This window comes from Hypanus sabinus, chromosome 8 (assembly GCF_030144855.1).
Source record: "Hypanus sabinus isolate sHypSab1 chromosome 8, sHypSab1.hap1, whole genome shotgun sequence".
Taxonomy (NCBI): Eukaryota; Metazoa; Chordata; class Chondrichthyes; order Myliobatiformes; family Dasyatidae; genus Hypanus; species Hypanus sabinus.
The window spans coordinates 142,125,215-142,142,327 of NC_082713.1; the positions used below are offsets into that span (position 1 = coordinate 142,125,215).

Consider the following 17,113-nt stretch of genomic DNA (forward strand, 5'->3'; position numbering starts at 1 on the left):
ACAGTAAAGACCATATTGAAGTAGCATTTTACAGAAGGTTAGAGTAGTGGGTACAGAGGTGTCAAAGAACAACCCTTCTAGGCATCCTCCAATATCTTTTATTTTCTTCTGTTTTAAATGGTTATCTACTTTTGGTTCCAAAGTTACTATGGACACTGCGACTACTGCCACTTCACATGGTAATTTCCTATTCTGTGTTCTTAAAACTTTACATTACTTATAATTAACCACCTTCCTTCAAGTCTGTGATGATTTCACTGATTAATTATTGATACAGCAAGCAGTTAAAATAATTTACTGTTTCTGAATGACTATGTTGTCCTGTTAACTTTTTCACTTCTCACTCATCTCTGTGGGTTGATTAGTTGCTCAACACTAGGTATTCTATAATAGATTTACAAACTGTATTTGGGGTAGATGGTAGCTTTATGGGGCAGAGAATGTACACCATGTATCTGTCCACAGAGGAGATGGTGTCATGATTCTGGTTGGCTGTTCCCCTCTAACGCTCCTTTCTCCCTGATTATGCCTTAATTTCAGTCATTAGATTTTCAATTGCTGCTAGTTTACTTAATTACAGTATACCTGGTTTTCATCAGAGACTGTGAAATAAGTATGATGGCATCACTATCACAGGTTGCCAGTTTGTTGGTCTATTCTTGTGTGATACTTTGTTCCCTTGTCCGATTAGAACCGTTAAGTTTTAAGTTCAGCTGTAGTTTCAAGATAGTCCCTGTAAATCCCGTCTCCTTGTCAAGATTCCTCCGGTTGGCTGTTCTACGTTCACATCTATGCCAGCATCCCCAACTCAGTCGACGTGTTGTGTCCTGCACTTGGGTTCTCCTCAGTCACCCTGTGCAACAGTTGGGCTATAAAATAGAGCCAGCTTGTTGTAATATTTAAATTTCCCTACCTTGTACCTTGCTAAGTAATATGTAGGAATGGTGCAATTTCCAAAGGTGACAATTAATCACAGCAGAACTGTGCGGGTAATTTTCTTTAGTAGTGTAGGATAGAGGTTAGGAGCTGTGGAAGGAAGCAGGCCAGTGATGATAACAGCAGGTAATGGTTTTTGAAGTCAACTTTCACAAGAATATGAGATGACCATTTTTGTGCTTAAGATTTCTAAATGAATGCATTCACTTGCTTAATTTAAACATAGAAACATAGAAAACCTACAGCACAATACAGGCCCTTTGGCCCACAAAGTTGTGCCAAACATGTCCCTACCTTAGAAATTAGGCTTACCCATAGCCCTCTATTTTTTAAGATCCATGTACCTATCCAGGAGTCTCTTAAAAGACCCTATCGTATCCACCTCCACCACTGTTGCTGGCAGCCCATTCCACTCACTCACCACTCTCTGAGTAAAAACCTTACCCCTGACATCTCCTCTGTACTCACTCTCCAGTACCTTAAACCTGTGTCCTCTTGTGACAACCTTTTCAGCCCTGGGGAAAAAGCCTCTGACTATCCACACGATCAATGCCTGTCATCATCTTTAGAAACCCTCTCTCACATTCAGTGAGGCCTGAAGTGACTTTGGGAACAGTTTAAGGATTCACTCCTACCAGATTACAACAGTTTGCTTTTGGACAGTTTGCGAACAGTCCTTGTGTCTGATTATTTAGACTATCTCCAGCCTTGGGACTGTGTACGCTGTACAGACTGCAAAACCAATCAGGCTCTTGAGCCGGTGTGGATAACTTCATTCACCACTACTCTGAACTGATTCGACTGCCTATAGACTCACTTTCAAGCCCTCTTTACAACTCATGTTCACAGTATAAATTTTATTTGCACAGTTTGACTTTTTCACATTGGTATTTGTCAGTCTTAATCTGTTCATGTATAGATTTTTGTAAAATTCTATTTACTTTTTCCCCATAAATGCCTGCAAGAAAATGAATCTCAAGATAATATGTGGTAGCATATATGTACTTTGACAATAAATTTACTTTGAACATTGAACCAATCACAAGCCCAAGAAAAACTAAGAAACAGCAGTCAAGCACTTTCTGGTGGAAAGTGCACCTCCTGACAAATTAACAGCAGATTAATTTGTTAGAGAACACACAAAGCTCCTGACAAATTTGGCCACAAACTGACATTTACTGTAGGAAGTTTAATGAGCAAATAAAGCCTATGAAGGGACACAGCACAATAATCATATTTAATAATTATGGGCAGGCTTGGATTATTGTAGGCCATGAAGACAGGCTTGTGTTATCTCTAGTATGTCCCTCATCCATGACGTAGGAAAAAAGCTCAACTTCATTTGCTTTTCTGATTCTGGAGAAGTGCCACTGGTCCCCTGCTGTTTGTCTACATAAAGGGAGGATTTTAGACTAGTATTTTAGACTAGTTAATATTAGTTTGTGGATTACTATAAGAAAAAGAACACAAGTAGGCCATTCAGCCCTTAATTCCTATTCTTTCATTCAGTAAGATCAGGGCCGATTGTTCTCCTCAGCACCACTTCCATACACTAATCCTCTGTTTCTTGAATCCTTTAATATTTAAAAATATATTTATCTCTGCCTTGTATATATTCACTGACCTAGCCTTCACAACTCACTTGGGCAGAGAATTCCAAATTACACTACTTTTGGTTAAAGAAATTTTTCATCCACTTGGTCCTGACTGTCCAAGCCTTTAAGATTGTGTCCCCTGGTTCCTGACATTTCAACCAGGGGAAACATCAATTTCACATCTCACATGTCTAACACTCTAAGAAATTTGTACATTTGAATATGAGCCCCTTTTATTCTTCTAACTTTGAGGCAGTATATGCCTTGTTCGTTCAATATCTCTTTGTACAACAAACCTACATCCCAGGAGTCAAACTGGTTACTTTTATTTGTCTGCATCTGTCACCCAATGATTGGATTGCAGTAATGACTGAAATGCTATTTCTATCCAGTCAAAAGATAATTTAGACGTTATGTTTTCATCACCTCATTTTTAATCTGTCCCCTTTTTTCTGTGAAACTGTTTCTCCAGATCACCCAGTAATTGTCCAAACCCATTCTGTTTTTACCTCCAAAAACTCCCCTAAATTGGAACATGGAGACATGTAATAGTTAAAGAACAGTGGTACAAATTTGCAGAAAGGACAATTTTTTTCAATCATATCAGAAGCTATGGAGAGATCAAACAGATGTAATGCCAATGACATTAGATATCATGTGCCCTTCAGAATGAACTGTGTCATCCTGAATGATCACCTTATCAAAGTAGAACTAAATAGATATTTGCTTTGGATAAAATGATTATCACGTATGTTTACAGAACCAATGTGGCATTAATATATATCCAAAGAATATTACTGCAGGAGGCTGGGTGAAATAAAGATCTTGGTTTTAATGATCACAGGTTCCTTGAGATTCAAGAAGGAAAATTCTGATGCAGAACCATTAGAATGATTCATAGCTTAAACCAATACCCAGATAGGATCAAGGACCTTGTCTTATTTACTTCAGAGCAGCATAGACTTAGAAGTCATACAAGAGAGCCTATAAAATAATTAAAGGGCTGGATAGAGTTCCTAGTTTGTTTCTATTCCAGCATAACAGACATGGGAGGAGTAGAATATAGATTAAGCTAAGTATTAGATAAATATAGGCCGGATGTTAGACAACATATTGAAGTATTTCCTACAGAATTAAGAAATTTTGGAGGACAGTCTTGTCTGATGGTGTTGGTCACAATTTCTTGCCTGTCTTCAAGAGGAACCTGGACTAGTTGCTGATTGGAATAGAGACAGGACGATATAAAAGGTAAGAATTTTTATAGGTAACATTTAGTTTCAATCTTGAGTAGATTAAATGATAACTTATTTGTAGCAAATTTTCCTTCATTGGTTCTGAAATTTAAAAATGTCCAAAAAATTACGATTCCAGAAGTGAACGTAAGGTGAAGGAGGGGTGAAGTGTGTAACCTTAAAGATTCTGTATCCGCGAAGTCACCCAGACTTGATGAAGCAGCTAGTCTTTTCCTGCTTAACAATTCTGCATGTTCAGACATAATACTGCCGTGGTGTTTATTTCCAATGCGTTATGAAAAGCATAGCGACTCAAACTTCAATCCTGCATTCAAAACATGAGATTTAAGTATCACACAGGCTGCTGTAATACATGAGCATGTTTGAACCTTTTGTTTTCTTCATTAATAATTAGTTAGTTTTGAAGATAAAATTAGTATTCAAACTATAAAATTTATAGACCAAATTATTTATATCATACCTTGGATTCATGTCTTTTATATCCAGAGCCATGAATGATTCTGTCTGGACTTCCTCTCTGCACTTGTATTTGATCCTCCCTCTCCATATGTCTCCTTTTGTTCCCTTCAGGCCTGACTTGTTTTGTATGTCTATACATTTCTGGTTCCTTGACACTCCCAGCTGTCAAATATTAGTACTGGGATTCAGCACTATTCCCTTTCTTCTGAGAAAGCTAGAGAATGGCAGAAGACATGCATAATGCAGACTCCAAGCACTGATAAAAGTTCACTAGTTGAGGTTTTACACTCATTTTGTGCAGTTAAGTCTTCAGTGTCTTTGATTTGAAAAAGGAACCATTAAAATCAAATAGGTTTCCAGTACTCAATTTCAGTGGGACAATACAACCTTCATTCACCAGGATAAATTATTATATATTATGCTTATCAAGTCAGTGCTGTCTGTAAATGGAGCCATGCTATTTTCCCCTTCCTCCTGAAGGGTTAAGCCTGATTGTGATGCCAGATTTGAGAATGCCAACATAAACTTTAGGTGGAGCTGCAGAGATTTCTCCACACAGATTCCTGCAGCTATCCCCATTTTTCACTACCCACTATCAATCCTGAGAACAAATATGTCATTTACGTGAAATAGTATAAAATAACCTTACAACATAAACAGAATGGGCATGTTTAATCCATAACTTGATGAATAAATACAGTGGTTTGTATCACCTCAATGGCTTGAATTTTAAATGGAACCCGTTCAACAGAAATAATTGGAATTTTACAACCACCTTTAAATGTGGCTGTGATCTGCTGTGATTACACCAAAAGCACATCACAAACTAATTAAAAGTATGTGCATTCTTTCAAAGTGAAGATGCAATGATTTTGTTAACCTAAGTCAATGGAGGCAACTATCCTGAAACTGCTGTGGATAAATGCAACACCTGTTGAGCTACCACACTAAACGTGAATAAACTCGGCTTGATTCCCACTCTACTTAATTAAGTTCAATGAAGTGCATTCATTGCATTCTAGGGCTTTTGGAGAGACGACAGTCAGTCATGTGAGGTGTAGTCAGGTGCCCTGTTCATCATCTCCCTCCAGTGAACCCTGCTGGAAAGTGCACAAGTTGATATTAGGTTCAAACTTAGCGGTTATGCATGGTTAAATAACTCACTGACCCTAGTATGAGAAACTTGATTGCTGCTTATCACTGTGGGACCATTTCCCACCAAAGGAGATTTCCCTTCAGAGCAGAAGGGAGTTAATTCACTCACCATTAATTGTGTTCTTTAACAAGCATATGATCGCACTGAGTTTGGGCTTTACACAAAAGAGGGAATATAATGTAATGTATAATAAATTTAGTTCCTACTGCAAGTGTATTAACATATTGTGTCAATAACATATGAACATGAGAACATGAAGAAAATCAGCTGCCAATATTCCTGCAAGATTTAAGTATAAGAAAACTGGTTACATGATCTCTAATTTGTTCCCTGTGGTTAACCCAGGATTGTAACTTTTCTTAACTGGATTTTACTGTGACCTCACTTCCTATTCAAAAACAATTTTATACAGCACTTCTAACAAAGCAATGTGTTCCAAGCCATTTCACATAAATGTTATCAGATAGAATCTGCTGCAGAGCCACAGAAAGGGTCATTATGGTAGTAGGCAAAAAGCTTGCTAAAAGGAGATTACAAGGAATATCTTAAATCAGAATGTCAAAGAGGTTAGTGGAGGGAATTCCAGATCTTAAAATCTTGGCAGCTGAAGCACATATGTCAGTATGTGATTAAATTCAGGAATAATCAAGAGGCCAGAATTAGGGAAATGCAGATTTCTCAAAGGGCTGTGGAATAGAGGGAGATTGCAGCCATTGATATGAAAACATGGACCCAGTACAAAAATTTTAATAGGCACTGCCTAACCCAAAACCAACTAAGGCAACAGCTACACATTATGGGGTACTCAGTAGAAGTGAAAGTACAGACAGTAAGGCTTTAAATGATTTCAGACATACAGGGATGAAATTGGCAAGGTCAAAGTTGTGTGAAATACATCAAGAGATCACAAAGGCATGGATGAGGGTTAAAATAGCAATAGATTCATGGATGTTGCAGAGGTAGGAATAGCTGCTCTTACTTATCAACAATCTATGGAGTACCTCAGTAGGTCTAGCAACATCTTGTAAAATCCTGCATCAGGTCCCAGGGCACTGCTGCAAAGCTTTGACCCTAAACATCCACAATTCCTTGGTTTCTTTCCTCCCACAGATGCTGTTGAAACCGCTGAGTTCCTCCAGCAGATTGTTATTCCAGATTCTAGAATCTGCAGTCATTTGGTAAGTGGTCCATAGCTCACCACATAGCTAGTAGTAGCACCAAGGCTGTGAACAGTCTCGTTCAGTTTCGAAGGTAGAGAATTCAAGAGCAATAGAATGTTTTTTGGGGTGTTGATCAAAATCCATTGCGTTAGCTGACACCCGTTTAAATGTCAGTCTATGCTATTCAAATACTAATTTTTTCCTTTCAAATTTACGGTCATTTACAATAAAGGCATATCAAATATAACATACTAAGGTTGCCACAAATTAAATTATTCAAATTGGGTTATTTCCACATAATTGTTTTCTATTGCTGACTTCAGATAAGCTTCATGGGTTATATTTTAACTTCAGTAATTTTACAAATGTAGAAATATGCTTAGTCATATTTTTTTTGTTACAGTTGTGAATTTCTGAATCATTTAAGTATCTAATCTCTGATGTTACTGGACAAGCTTCTTGTATGCTTCCCACTTATTCAGTTAACCCAGCAGCCATTTCTTTTCCCTCCCAAGCTATCTTGGTAATCTTCTGATATCAGGTTACTGACTCACTTTGGTAACATCTCAATTACTGAAAATGCTTCTTTGATCTATGTTATATAGTAGGCACACCCTACTTAGTTGCATGATGTGTGATGCTAGCACTGTACTTTGATTCACAGATCATGAAATAACCATTCAATAGGGAATTTGTTACATTTGAACTACGGTCCACAGAATGTTGTAACCACCTTTACTGATAATTAAATAGAGACCAATATTGTGAAAAGGGGATGGTTTACCAGATATTTATATTTCAACTGACAATTTATCCTCTCTATGGCTATTTGAACTACTGAACTTACCAGTGCCTATTCCCTTACTTCCATTAGGAAAGGCGACCCCATGTAACAGGGTGGCTAAGGGTTCGATTCCTACAAAATGGGCTATGTCACAATTTTCCATGACACAAAGCAACATCACTTCTGCATGTGGCATGTATCATGGCTTGAAAAAGAATTGGGTTGATTTATTTCCATTTTTTTCACAAAATCTGAGGGAGTGAATTTTATTCTGCATCTCAGGTATTTGGGTATTGATTTGTGAACTCTGAAAGGGTGAATTTCTGTGACCACAACCATATTGCTATGTTAATAAAACCCACAAATATGAAAATACTAGATTGTGAAGCTACTAATTTTTACTCTATTTCTCCTTCCTCACCATTTTTTTTTTGGTTAACCACTCAGTTTCTCACTTCAACTATTAAATGGGGGCCCTCGGCACTGTTCCTTCTGAGCTGACCTCCCCTACGAGGAATTCCTTAATCTTAACCGCGTTGCTTTCAGGATCTCACACCCATGTGACACAATGTACAAGAACACCAGATTCTGACTTGACTGCATTTCAAATTATTAGGGAATATCCTCTATGTTTGAAAAACATATTCTTTTTAAAAATCATTCCTTTGACTTTCAGGGCCACTGTTTCAAAATTCCTATCAGACTTTACAACAAAGAATAGAAACATAAAATTGTGTACAGCTTAGACCAGGAGAGTGAAGGATTTAATGGTTCAGATTGATAACCTTTGTACTCTGATGACCTGATAAACTAAGTTTCTCTTTCCCAAGGTGCTGCCTGGCTTACAGGGCAGTTTCAGATTTCCTACATCTCCAGCATTATGCTTTTCTATCATAAACAAGAATATTTTGCTGCCATATTTAACTGTGATCTTTTATTCCTACAACCAGCCTATTGAAAATATTTATTTAAATGAAATGAACAGTTTTCAAATTTTTTTTTGTTCAATAAAGAATATGGAAGTTTATTTAGCTGGCTAACTTTTTCATGAATGGTTAGCATTTGCTCCACTAAGGTGATAGGAATCCTTCGGAAAAAAAACATGGCAGCCAGGCAGTTGGCAATCTCTCTAATTAGAGCAGACATGAAAACAATTGAAAGCTCTGCCAAATTAGTCCTTGGATCAACATTTTTTTGATGTCTTGGAGAATCATGCCCTCTGAATATTAAAAACTGTTGACTTTTCAGCAGGGTTGCACAAAAGCTTATATCTACAAACTACAAAATGATTTTTCCCACTATCTCATATTAACCATCAATTCAGTTTTCAATCAGATCAGTGGCAAGTGTTGAAAATTAATCTTTATATTTTTTTAAATTGAAATCTTTATGACTAGGATGCTAAAATATTTTTCAATATTAATTTTTTAAAACGGGAAAGTGACAATGCGTGTTTTGGAGTAATTAACCACGTGTCCGCTGGCCATGGTAATTTCACTGGATAATTAATGCACACACCTCCTCAATCTGATTGTCCTCGTGCCCTCTAAAATGCACTATCTTATAAATAAATGTTAAAATTATATTTCTAATTTTCTTATAACAGAACAGGGATCCATTGATTCCATGTCGGTTTTTAGAGCAACCTTATCAATCCCATTCCACTATTCATATCCTTGTTATCTATTCTTTCTCCCATGCCTATTAACTCTTACCACTAAGAGAATGTACAGACTCACACAGATGGCATCACAAGGTCAGGTTAAACTCCGGATGCCAGAGCTGTACAGTATGACATTAGCAATACTGATAGGGGCAGATTCAGTTCTCAACATTCATAGATGTTTTTATCAGAATCTGAAAGACTTGCAGAGCAATGAAGAGAGAACAGGGAAGTGGGTCCAACTGGATTGTTTTTTATATGGAGCCGGTACAAACTCAACAAACCAAAGGGCTTCCTCCCATGTTATAACCATTCTGTAATTGTATAGGTAATATCTCAACTAATGTAACAGTATTCAAAAACATTACAATTATGATTAGGTTTACTCCCAGCATCATGGAATGCAATGTTGTCAATTAAAGAATGACTTGTATGTATTAACTTTAGAATTCATATTTCCTTAAAATACTAATACTGTACTTTTAATATCATCAGGTTAAAATAGGGTCATTTTGCTGGCTTGGTTACAATATACACAGAAAGTTGTTAATTTGACAAAATTGACTGAGTTATATTTCAGTGGTCATATTCTGCACTGAATTGTTTCAAATTGGGGTTACATTTTTACATAAATACCACTACAATCCCATCAGTTTGGATGGGCTACAGTTGGGTACAAATTACCAAACTGTACACAGCTATCATCTATTAGGGAGCGGTGGATCATCCAGTAACTTCTTGCTTTCTCTGTATCCATCTTTGGATAATGAAAATTGACAAGACATGAAACCCCTCTGTAAGGCAGTTTATGGATAGCAGTAAATACTAAAGTCCGTTCATTACCATGTCACATTGCCCTTTTAATCTCAGTAATTACCTGTAGTTGTTGCAAGATGCCTCGACGCATTTTTGATGTTAATGGACACGTTCAAAAAGCACATTCAATTTTTCAATAGGAAATGGCAATTTAGCAGAAATGATTATTAGCAATGGATCAGATTGCAGAGTTTTTTTAAGGAGTAAGGAACTATAGGATGTCAATTTCAAATTATTCTGCCTCTTTGCACGTACTTAAGCCTGCCCTAAACATAAATGCACTTTCCTAGCTGATCCTCAGCCTTATGCAGACTTGTGCATAGAAATGTCAGCCATTTTCTTCCCTTTTGGAAGGGATGTTTTTCAATGTTTACTGCAAAATACAAAATTAATTGAGATCAGTTTTTTTCACAAGTGCTTGAATTAGATGTGATGGCAGATTTAGTACTGGTGAATTTTAAATACAGGTTCTAAAAATCCCAATAGAATCAGTTGGCTTGTTCGCTTATGGGCTCTGAACATCACTAGCATTTCTCTTCCTGTATCTTTATGACTAGAATGCTAAAATATATTTCAATATTAATTTTTAAAAATGGGAAAGTGACAATTCACATTTTGGAGTAATTAACCACGTGTCCTCTAGCCAGGGTAATTTCACTGGATAATTAATGCACACAGCTCCTCAATCTGACTTCAGCATTACAAGTAATTGTCCTCACACCCTCTAAAATTCGCTATCTTATAAATGTAAAAAAATTTCTAGTTTTCTTATAACAGAACAGGGGTCCATTGATTCCATGTTGGTTTTTAAAGCCACCTTATCAATCCCATTCCACTATTTAGGCATAGGTGACCAGGGGCAGCATTATAGCGTAGCAGTTAGCGCAAAGCTGTACAGTACCAGCTGTAAGAGCGGGGTTCGTTTTCCTCCACGCTCTGTAAGGAGCTGTCCCCATGACTGCCTGGGGTTTCTCCAGGTGCCGGGATGTCTCCCACATTCCAAATTCGTACCTTTAGGGTGAGAGAGTTGTAGGCATGCTATGCTGCTGTTGGAAGCTTGGCGACATTTGCAGGCTACCCAGCAAATCCTCATGGATATGATGCAAACAACACTCAACTGTATATTTCAGTGCACCTGTGACAAGCTAATCTTTATACTGATGAGTCTAGACACATAGGATTGGACAGATCAGATAAAAATGATACCTTTCCTTCCCTAAAGGCCACGAGCTAGCCAAATAGTTGAAATGGTGTCAGATATAAAAATGACAATTAAACTGTTGGAAATAGCTCACGTGACAGCTAGCTGAAATCATTAGGTTTTGATGCAAGACAACATTAGGCCACGTATTCTCCCCTCTCAATTTTTGCTTTCTTCGAATTCGAATATCCTGTTAAGCCCATTCAGATATTGCCTACCGAAGGTGATCAATACTGTTATTTTAGATTTTCCGTATGCAACAGAAACACTGTCATAAGAGTACCGGCATTCATTTGTCTCTTCTGCCATTTACTTTCATTTGAAAAATCTTCTTAATACTCCATTTCAGACAACTTCATGTTGTCCTAATTTTGAAAGGCTTTAGTATTAAGCTCTAACATTTTAAGCATTTTTGTGCTGAGCTTTGGGTCAAACAAAATAAAGTTAATATATGACATTTAGTTTCAACTGAATTGTCAGTTTTTAATGCTAAAAATATAAACGAGCATGATAGAATAGGGTAGGACACATTTTAGCAGCTCACAGAATATTTAATCATTTTACCTGATGACTTATTTTATCATTGTGACTGTTTGAATCAATTACCTGATGACTTGCTATTATATATGTTCCCCATTATGCCAGAAATATACCTTTTGCATCCTGCAGCCATTACCCATCTCAAAAAAAATTGCAGGAGTATTTATTAAAATGGTGGCTGGAAAACTCCAGCCTTTTAGGGGGCGGGTAGAGGTTTATGGGAGTAAAAATCTCTTCCCTCTCTCCCCCCCCCCCCCGCCAGATTCAATCATCAAGTTGTTTTACTATATTAAAATGCCTGTTGAAACCAAAATTCTGATCTATTAGAACATCGCAAAAGTATTCTGCAGTTTAAAAAAGCACAATTTTGAATTATTACACGGTATTTGTAAATATTTTTAAAAATCAGGGATCCATTGCAATTTGGAGAACTTATTTCCCGTGCAAATATTTGATTTTTTTTAATACTAAGGCCTAGTCAATTTAGGAGTAACCTTGTTCCTTTCTGCTTGAAAAAAAAAGTTGATTAAGCGCACTCGGAACTGGATAGGAATGCTTAAAAAAAAACAGCATGGGCAGGCAAGCAGGCGGGCGGAGAATCCTGGGGGAGCCGCACACTAAGCTATTTGGTATGCATGAGTGGGCAGGCAGAAAAGGCGAGCACTGTAGCTTTTTAACTTTACCCAACAATGCAGCGCCAGGCTGGCCCTGCCCATTAACTTCCCTGCTGCTACTGCTTCCCCCTTTTAATAAAAAAAATGCGCCAGAAATCATCTGGAAAGTCGCAGCATACGGTGTCTAAAATGTGCAGAGCAAGGCCATCCGGGTGAATTGGAAGCCGGATCGGCGCTGCGCTCCACAAAGCTGCCCTGGCCTCGACTGCATCTCGTCCCTGACAGGACGCCATTGGCCCACTCCACCACCGTACTTTTCAAAATGATCACACAATGGGCACTGACACTTATCTTTTTTTTCCAAAACATACTTCATATTTTCCCGTCTTTATTATATAAATATCAGCTTTTTAACGTTTACTGTAAGAATATAAAACGTTTAAGTATCATTTACAAATTCACATACAGTACAATTCAAATATAGGTTGATCAGCAGGATATTTTTTTTCCTTCAGCAACTGCCTGTCTCTGCGTCATGGCCCTTACAGGCAATCGGTCCTCGGGAATCGATGAGTCTTCACTTGACGAGCTCCCCCTACTTAAGGTAGAATAGGCTTTCGTAATCTCAGGAAAAAAAGGGGAATAAGTCTCCTCCCCACCCCCCCCAAAAAAAAACTGGAGTAAATGTCGACCAAAAAAAAACCTGCACAGCTGCCAGAACAAGGCGTCTAGGTTCCAGATTCAGTACTTTTTCTCTCCATAAAACTATAGTTCGCGATTCTGACTTGGGTGCAGCTAAGACCTCAAAAACCTGCCTCGTGTGCTTCATGATTTCTTGTATTTTTCCAGCCAACTTATTTTCTTTGAATAGTTAGTATATATATATTTTTTTTTGTCCCAAAAAAAAAGGGTAGTAACGCTGTAGACTAACCAGTAAGGGAGGGTAACGTTGCTCCAGGCACAGGTATTACTGTGCAACTCCTCAATTTCAGGGCACACACACAAAAAAAAACGAGGTAGCCTTGAATGTGTCTATCAGCAATATGCATACCATCTACGAAACAAAGTATGAACCAATTTCCAGAAACAACTGTGACCAATGTCAGAATTACTTTTTTTTGTTGTTATGAAAACTGTTGAAGGGTGGGGATACTGCAACTTTTTCGATAGCACAGTGTGGAAAGAAATCTTGCGAGTTACAACAGAACGATCACTTTTTTTGTTTTGTTTTCTGTCGTTTAAGAATCATAATTTTTGGAGAAAAAAAAACAATACTCTTGTTTTGACAGCAATGGCGGTGAGACACAAGTGTTCTTAAAGGAAAAAAAAAACAATTTCACCTCACTTTTTCACTTTCAGTCATTTGCCAGAGTCCCAGGTTAAGAACTTTAAGGCAGGGCAATTGCGTTATTCTTTCCAAACCCCTTTTGGTGATTTTTGTGCAGCCATAGAGATCAATGCCCGTCAGCTGGGTCAAATGGTCAGCTATGAGTTCCAGTCCTTTGTCTGTAATCCGCACACACTGACCGATATTTAGGGTCCTTAATTCGTGCATCTGCCGGGCCATTTTGTTGATGCCGTCATCACTTATGTGGCAGGAGCAAAGGGAGAGCGATTTGAGCTGATACAAGCCTTGCGCGATATAAGCCAGGCTCTGGTCGCCTATCTTATCGCAGAAGGAAACGTCCAACCCGCTCAGTCTCAAGCTGCCCATGGCCAAATGCATAATGCCGGTATCGCTGATGTTATCACAGGACCTTAGGTTGAGACTCCACAAACTCGTCATGTGTGAAAGATGTAGCATACCCGCGTCTGAAATCCCACCGCAGAAACTCAAATTCAGTACCTTGAGTTTGGTCAGGCCCTTGGAGATGTGTTTTAAGGAGAGGTCGGAGAGTTTCTGACAGTCTTGTAAAGTCAGATATTCCAGGTTTAGGCAGCCTTCCGCAGCGCTTCTAGTCATGCCTGCTAAATGGCCGATTCCTACATCCGAGACGTGCCGGCAGCTCCTCAAATTCAAGCTCTTTAGTCTGTGCAAGCCCCAGGCAATCAACAGAAGGCCTGTATTGGTGATATTGCTGCAGCCGCCCAGCTCCAGCACCTCCAGATTCTTCAGATACTGTGCGATCCTACCCAGGCTGCTGTCGGTGATCTGTTTGCAAAGGCTCAGGTTCAGGACGTTCAGGGACGGGATCTCTTGCACGAAAGCGTGCCCCAGGCCGATGTCCGTCAAGTTGTAGCAGCCGCTCAGGTTCAGGCTCTCGATGTTGGGCATACCTTGGATCACATAGCTGAGGCTGCGCCGAAGGCTGAGAATCTGCACCCTCCTGATGCCCCTCGCTTGGAGACTGGGGAAAAGGGAAGGGTTGGCTCTCCTCAAATGCAACTTGGCTTCAACCCCTCTCCAAACGGATTTGTGATAGGCAGCGTCTCTCCAAGCCGTGCACACTTGCGCCGCTCGCCCTTTGTCCCTGACGTCCAGGTAGCTGAAGATCATGGCCAGGATCTCGGGGAAGAGACACGAGATGTGTGTCTCCATGTTTCCGCGCTGCCTGCCGCCGGCCCCTCCGCCTCTCTCTCCCTGCTCCCTCGCGCTGCCTCCGCCGATCGATCAGCTCGCGATCCCGGGGCCGCGTCACGTGACCCGCCTGGTTGCGCAGTCGGATTCGAGCAGCCAGCAGCCCCGGCGGCTCGGCGCATCACAAAAGGCCGGCTCCGAAACTCGGCCGCCCGGCTAGCCTCGCATCGCTCTCAAAGGCCAAGGAAATCACACCCGTATATATAAATCCCCGGGCCTGCCGACCTGCGTTGTTTTAATTACTGCCACCCTCCCAGCCCCCATCGGAGCTCTCACGCCCGGCAGCCGGAGGGCTTCCTGCGGCCTTTGTCTGATCTTTTCAAACCAACTTGGCAGGCGCGCAGCATTTTCCATTGCGGGGGTGTCCCCGGAAATTGGAAACAGAAAAGAAATGCACTACCAGAACTCAAACCTGATGTTTTACCTAGAAACGTTTATAACTCAAAGTGTGCGCCAGCTACTTATGCAGAGTGGAGAAAAAGTGAGGTTTAAGGAGCGAGAACAGCGCCTGGTATGTCATGTCCCCCCGGTTGAGTTTGCCAGTGGTCTCGCTCGGATGGAACAGTAAGAATAGTTCCCTAGGTAACCAAGTTCTTACAATTCGGTTCACTTTACATTAACCCCTTAGTTACTTCTGCAGCGGACAGGCTTCGCCGCTTGGAAATCGTCAGGGTCAAGAACAAGCACAGAAGTGTCATTTTCTCTCAGTTAGAGTCAATCCATTCCGAAGTAAAGGAAAGATATTAAAAATCTGTATTTGAAAACCATCTGCTTCCCTGAACTTGTCTGCATTTTTAAATAATAGAAAATAGTATGTAGTGTGTGTTGCCTGAAATAATATGTAGTCACCATAACATTTTAATACAAATAATGCATCGAGATCTGGCAACAGTTTTCTGCTTTTTACTTTTCAAATGCAAGTCTAATTTTAAAAGCACAGATTTATATAACTGCAGACGGATTGAGGTTGCTCAGTTTTGATTTGATTTTAAAGAACAGAACTTAGATTTAAATGACGAAGGATGCAAACAAAATATTTTGGAGCAATTGATTAACCTCTTTACCCAATTAGTTGAACTACACTTTTTAACAGTCAACTGTAATTTAATAGCTGTTAAATAATTAAATAATGTTATATATTCTCATAAACTTGCATCATGTACTTGAATATTACCATAGAACACACAATGGCTTCTTTATCATTAGAAAAAAACGGCGCCACCTTCCCATAACATGAATCAATAAAAAGAAAACACGTTGTGATTAAGGTGTTAAACCAGTCACGTTGTGGCGACGAACAGTTCTAAAGTAGGATTGTCCAACATCAAAGAGTTAAATTTTTATAAAAAAGCTAGAAAGGGGCCTTTAAAGGTACGGACAGGGGAGGAGATTGTAACCATTGAATTACATATCAGGGCGCATGTGCGACAGTATCCAGTGGCCTTAGGTCGGGATAGCAGTGAGAAGTGAGAATTTTTGTTTCGTCAAAGCGTTAGTTAAAACACAAGTGATGCATCTACAAAGATGCATAATGCATGTACTCTAATCATTTCGAACACATTCCTGTCAATTAGTTCCATATACATCCGTGACAATAAAATTGGGAGAACAGTCAGTCCCATCCATGCATATTTTGCTCAAAGGGCTCAGTAAATGATTCCAGAAAATGGATATATTGTGATACAGAGCTATACAGATACAGAAAATAATATAATAAAATGTTATATACCTGCTGTCTAAACGTATGTGCATTTTGTCAGAAAGACCTTGGTAGTTTTTCCAAAAAAGAATAAAGTTATAATAATCAGTTAAATGAAGAAATATTCATAATACTTTTCAAAATTCAAGTATATTATTTTCATGTAGTGACCCCTCCTTAATTCCCCTGCTGAGTCACATCTGTTTGTATGTTGGTTGTTGGCTGTTAGAAAATAACACCCCTCATTATTTCTGTCCTCTGAAGTTGTTCCTGTTATGGAAACAAATAATAGACTGCCCCCTTTCGGTTGGCCTGCACGGGCAATAGCTTCAACTTCCATGACTTGCAAGAAACATTATTTTCACTATTGCAGAGAGTGGTGAATTTTCGGATTTGTAATAATAGCGGAGTATTGGAAATTCTCATCGGTATAGTCAAAACAATTTAGTGTTTTTTTCTGTTATACTACAATGATGGGAAATTCGCTGAACTTAGAAACTTTAAAAAGAGGCTCTTAATATGAAAATAGAAATGAAAAAATGTTTTTAAACAGACATTTTCTTTAGAAATACTTGGAAATTTGGCAGCATTTTTATGATATATACTGTAAAACAGCTTCACAGTTATGGTCAAATCATTATTGGAAGTTCAAAGAAAAT

General features: G+C 38.9%; 2 protein-coding genes across 4 annotated transcripts in view; one reads left to right on the plus strand and one right to left on the minus strand.

Moving 5' to 3' along the window:
* The window catches only part of wnt5b (wingless-type MMTV integration site family, member 5b), a 129,790-nt gene that overhangs the window by 36,683 nt on the left and 75,994 nt on the right, over positions 1-17,113 (plus strand). The window lies entirely within an intron of this gene.
* Positions 391-15,171, minus strand: LOC132398499 (F-box/LRR-repeat protein 14). Of its 2 annotated transcripts, XM_059978061.1 has the most exons (3): positions 9,884-15,171; positions 4,245-4,457; positions 392-4,088 (listed from the first exon to the last, which is right to left on the minus strand). In XM_059978061.1, the coding sequence occupies exon 1, from the start codon at positions 14,714-14,716 to the stop codon at positions 13,514-13,516; it is 1,203 nt and encodes a 400-aa protein (XP_059834044.1). In that variant the 5' UTR covers positions 14,717-15,171; the 3' UTR covers positions 392-4,088; positions 4,245-4,457; positions 9,884-13,513. The 2 variants fall into 2 exon arrangements, with proteins under 2 accessions (XP_059834042.1, XP_059834044.1); XM_059978059.1 differs by having other exon boundaries at positions 391-4,457.

Excerpts from the sequence above, each read along its gene's own strand:
- LOC132398499 (XM_059978059.1), bottom strand. The coding sequence starts at position 14,716 with ATGGAGACACACATCTCGTGTCTCTTCCCCGAGATCCTGGCCATGATC.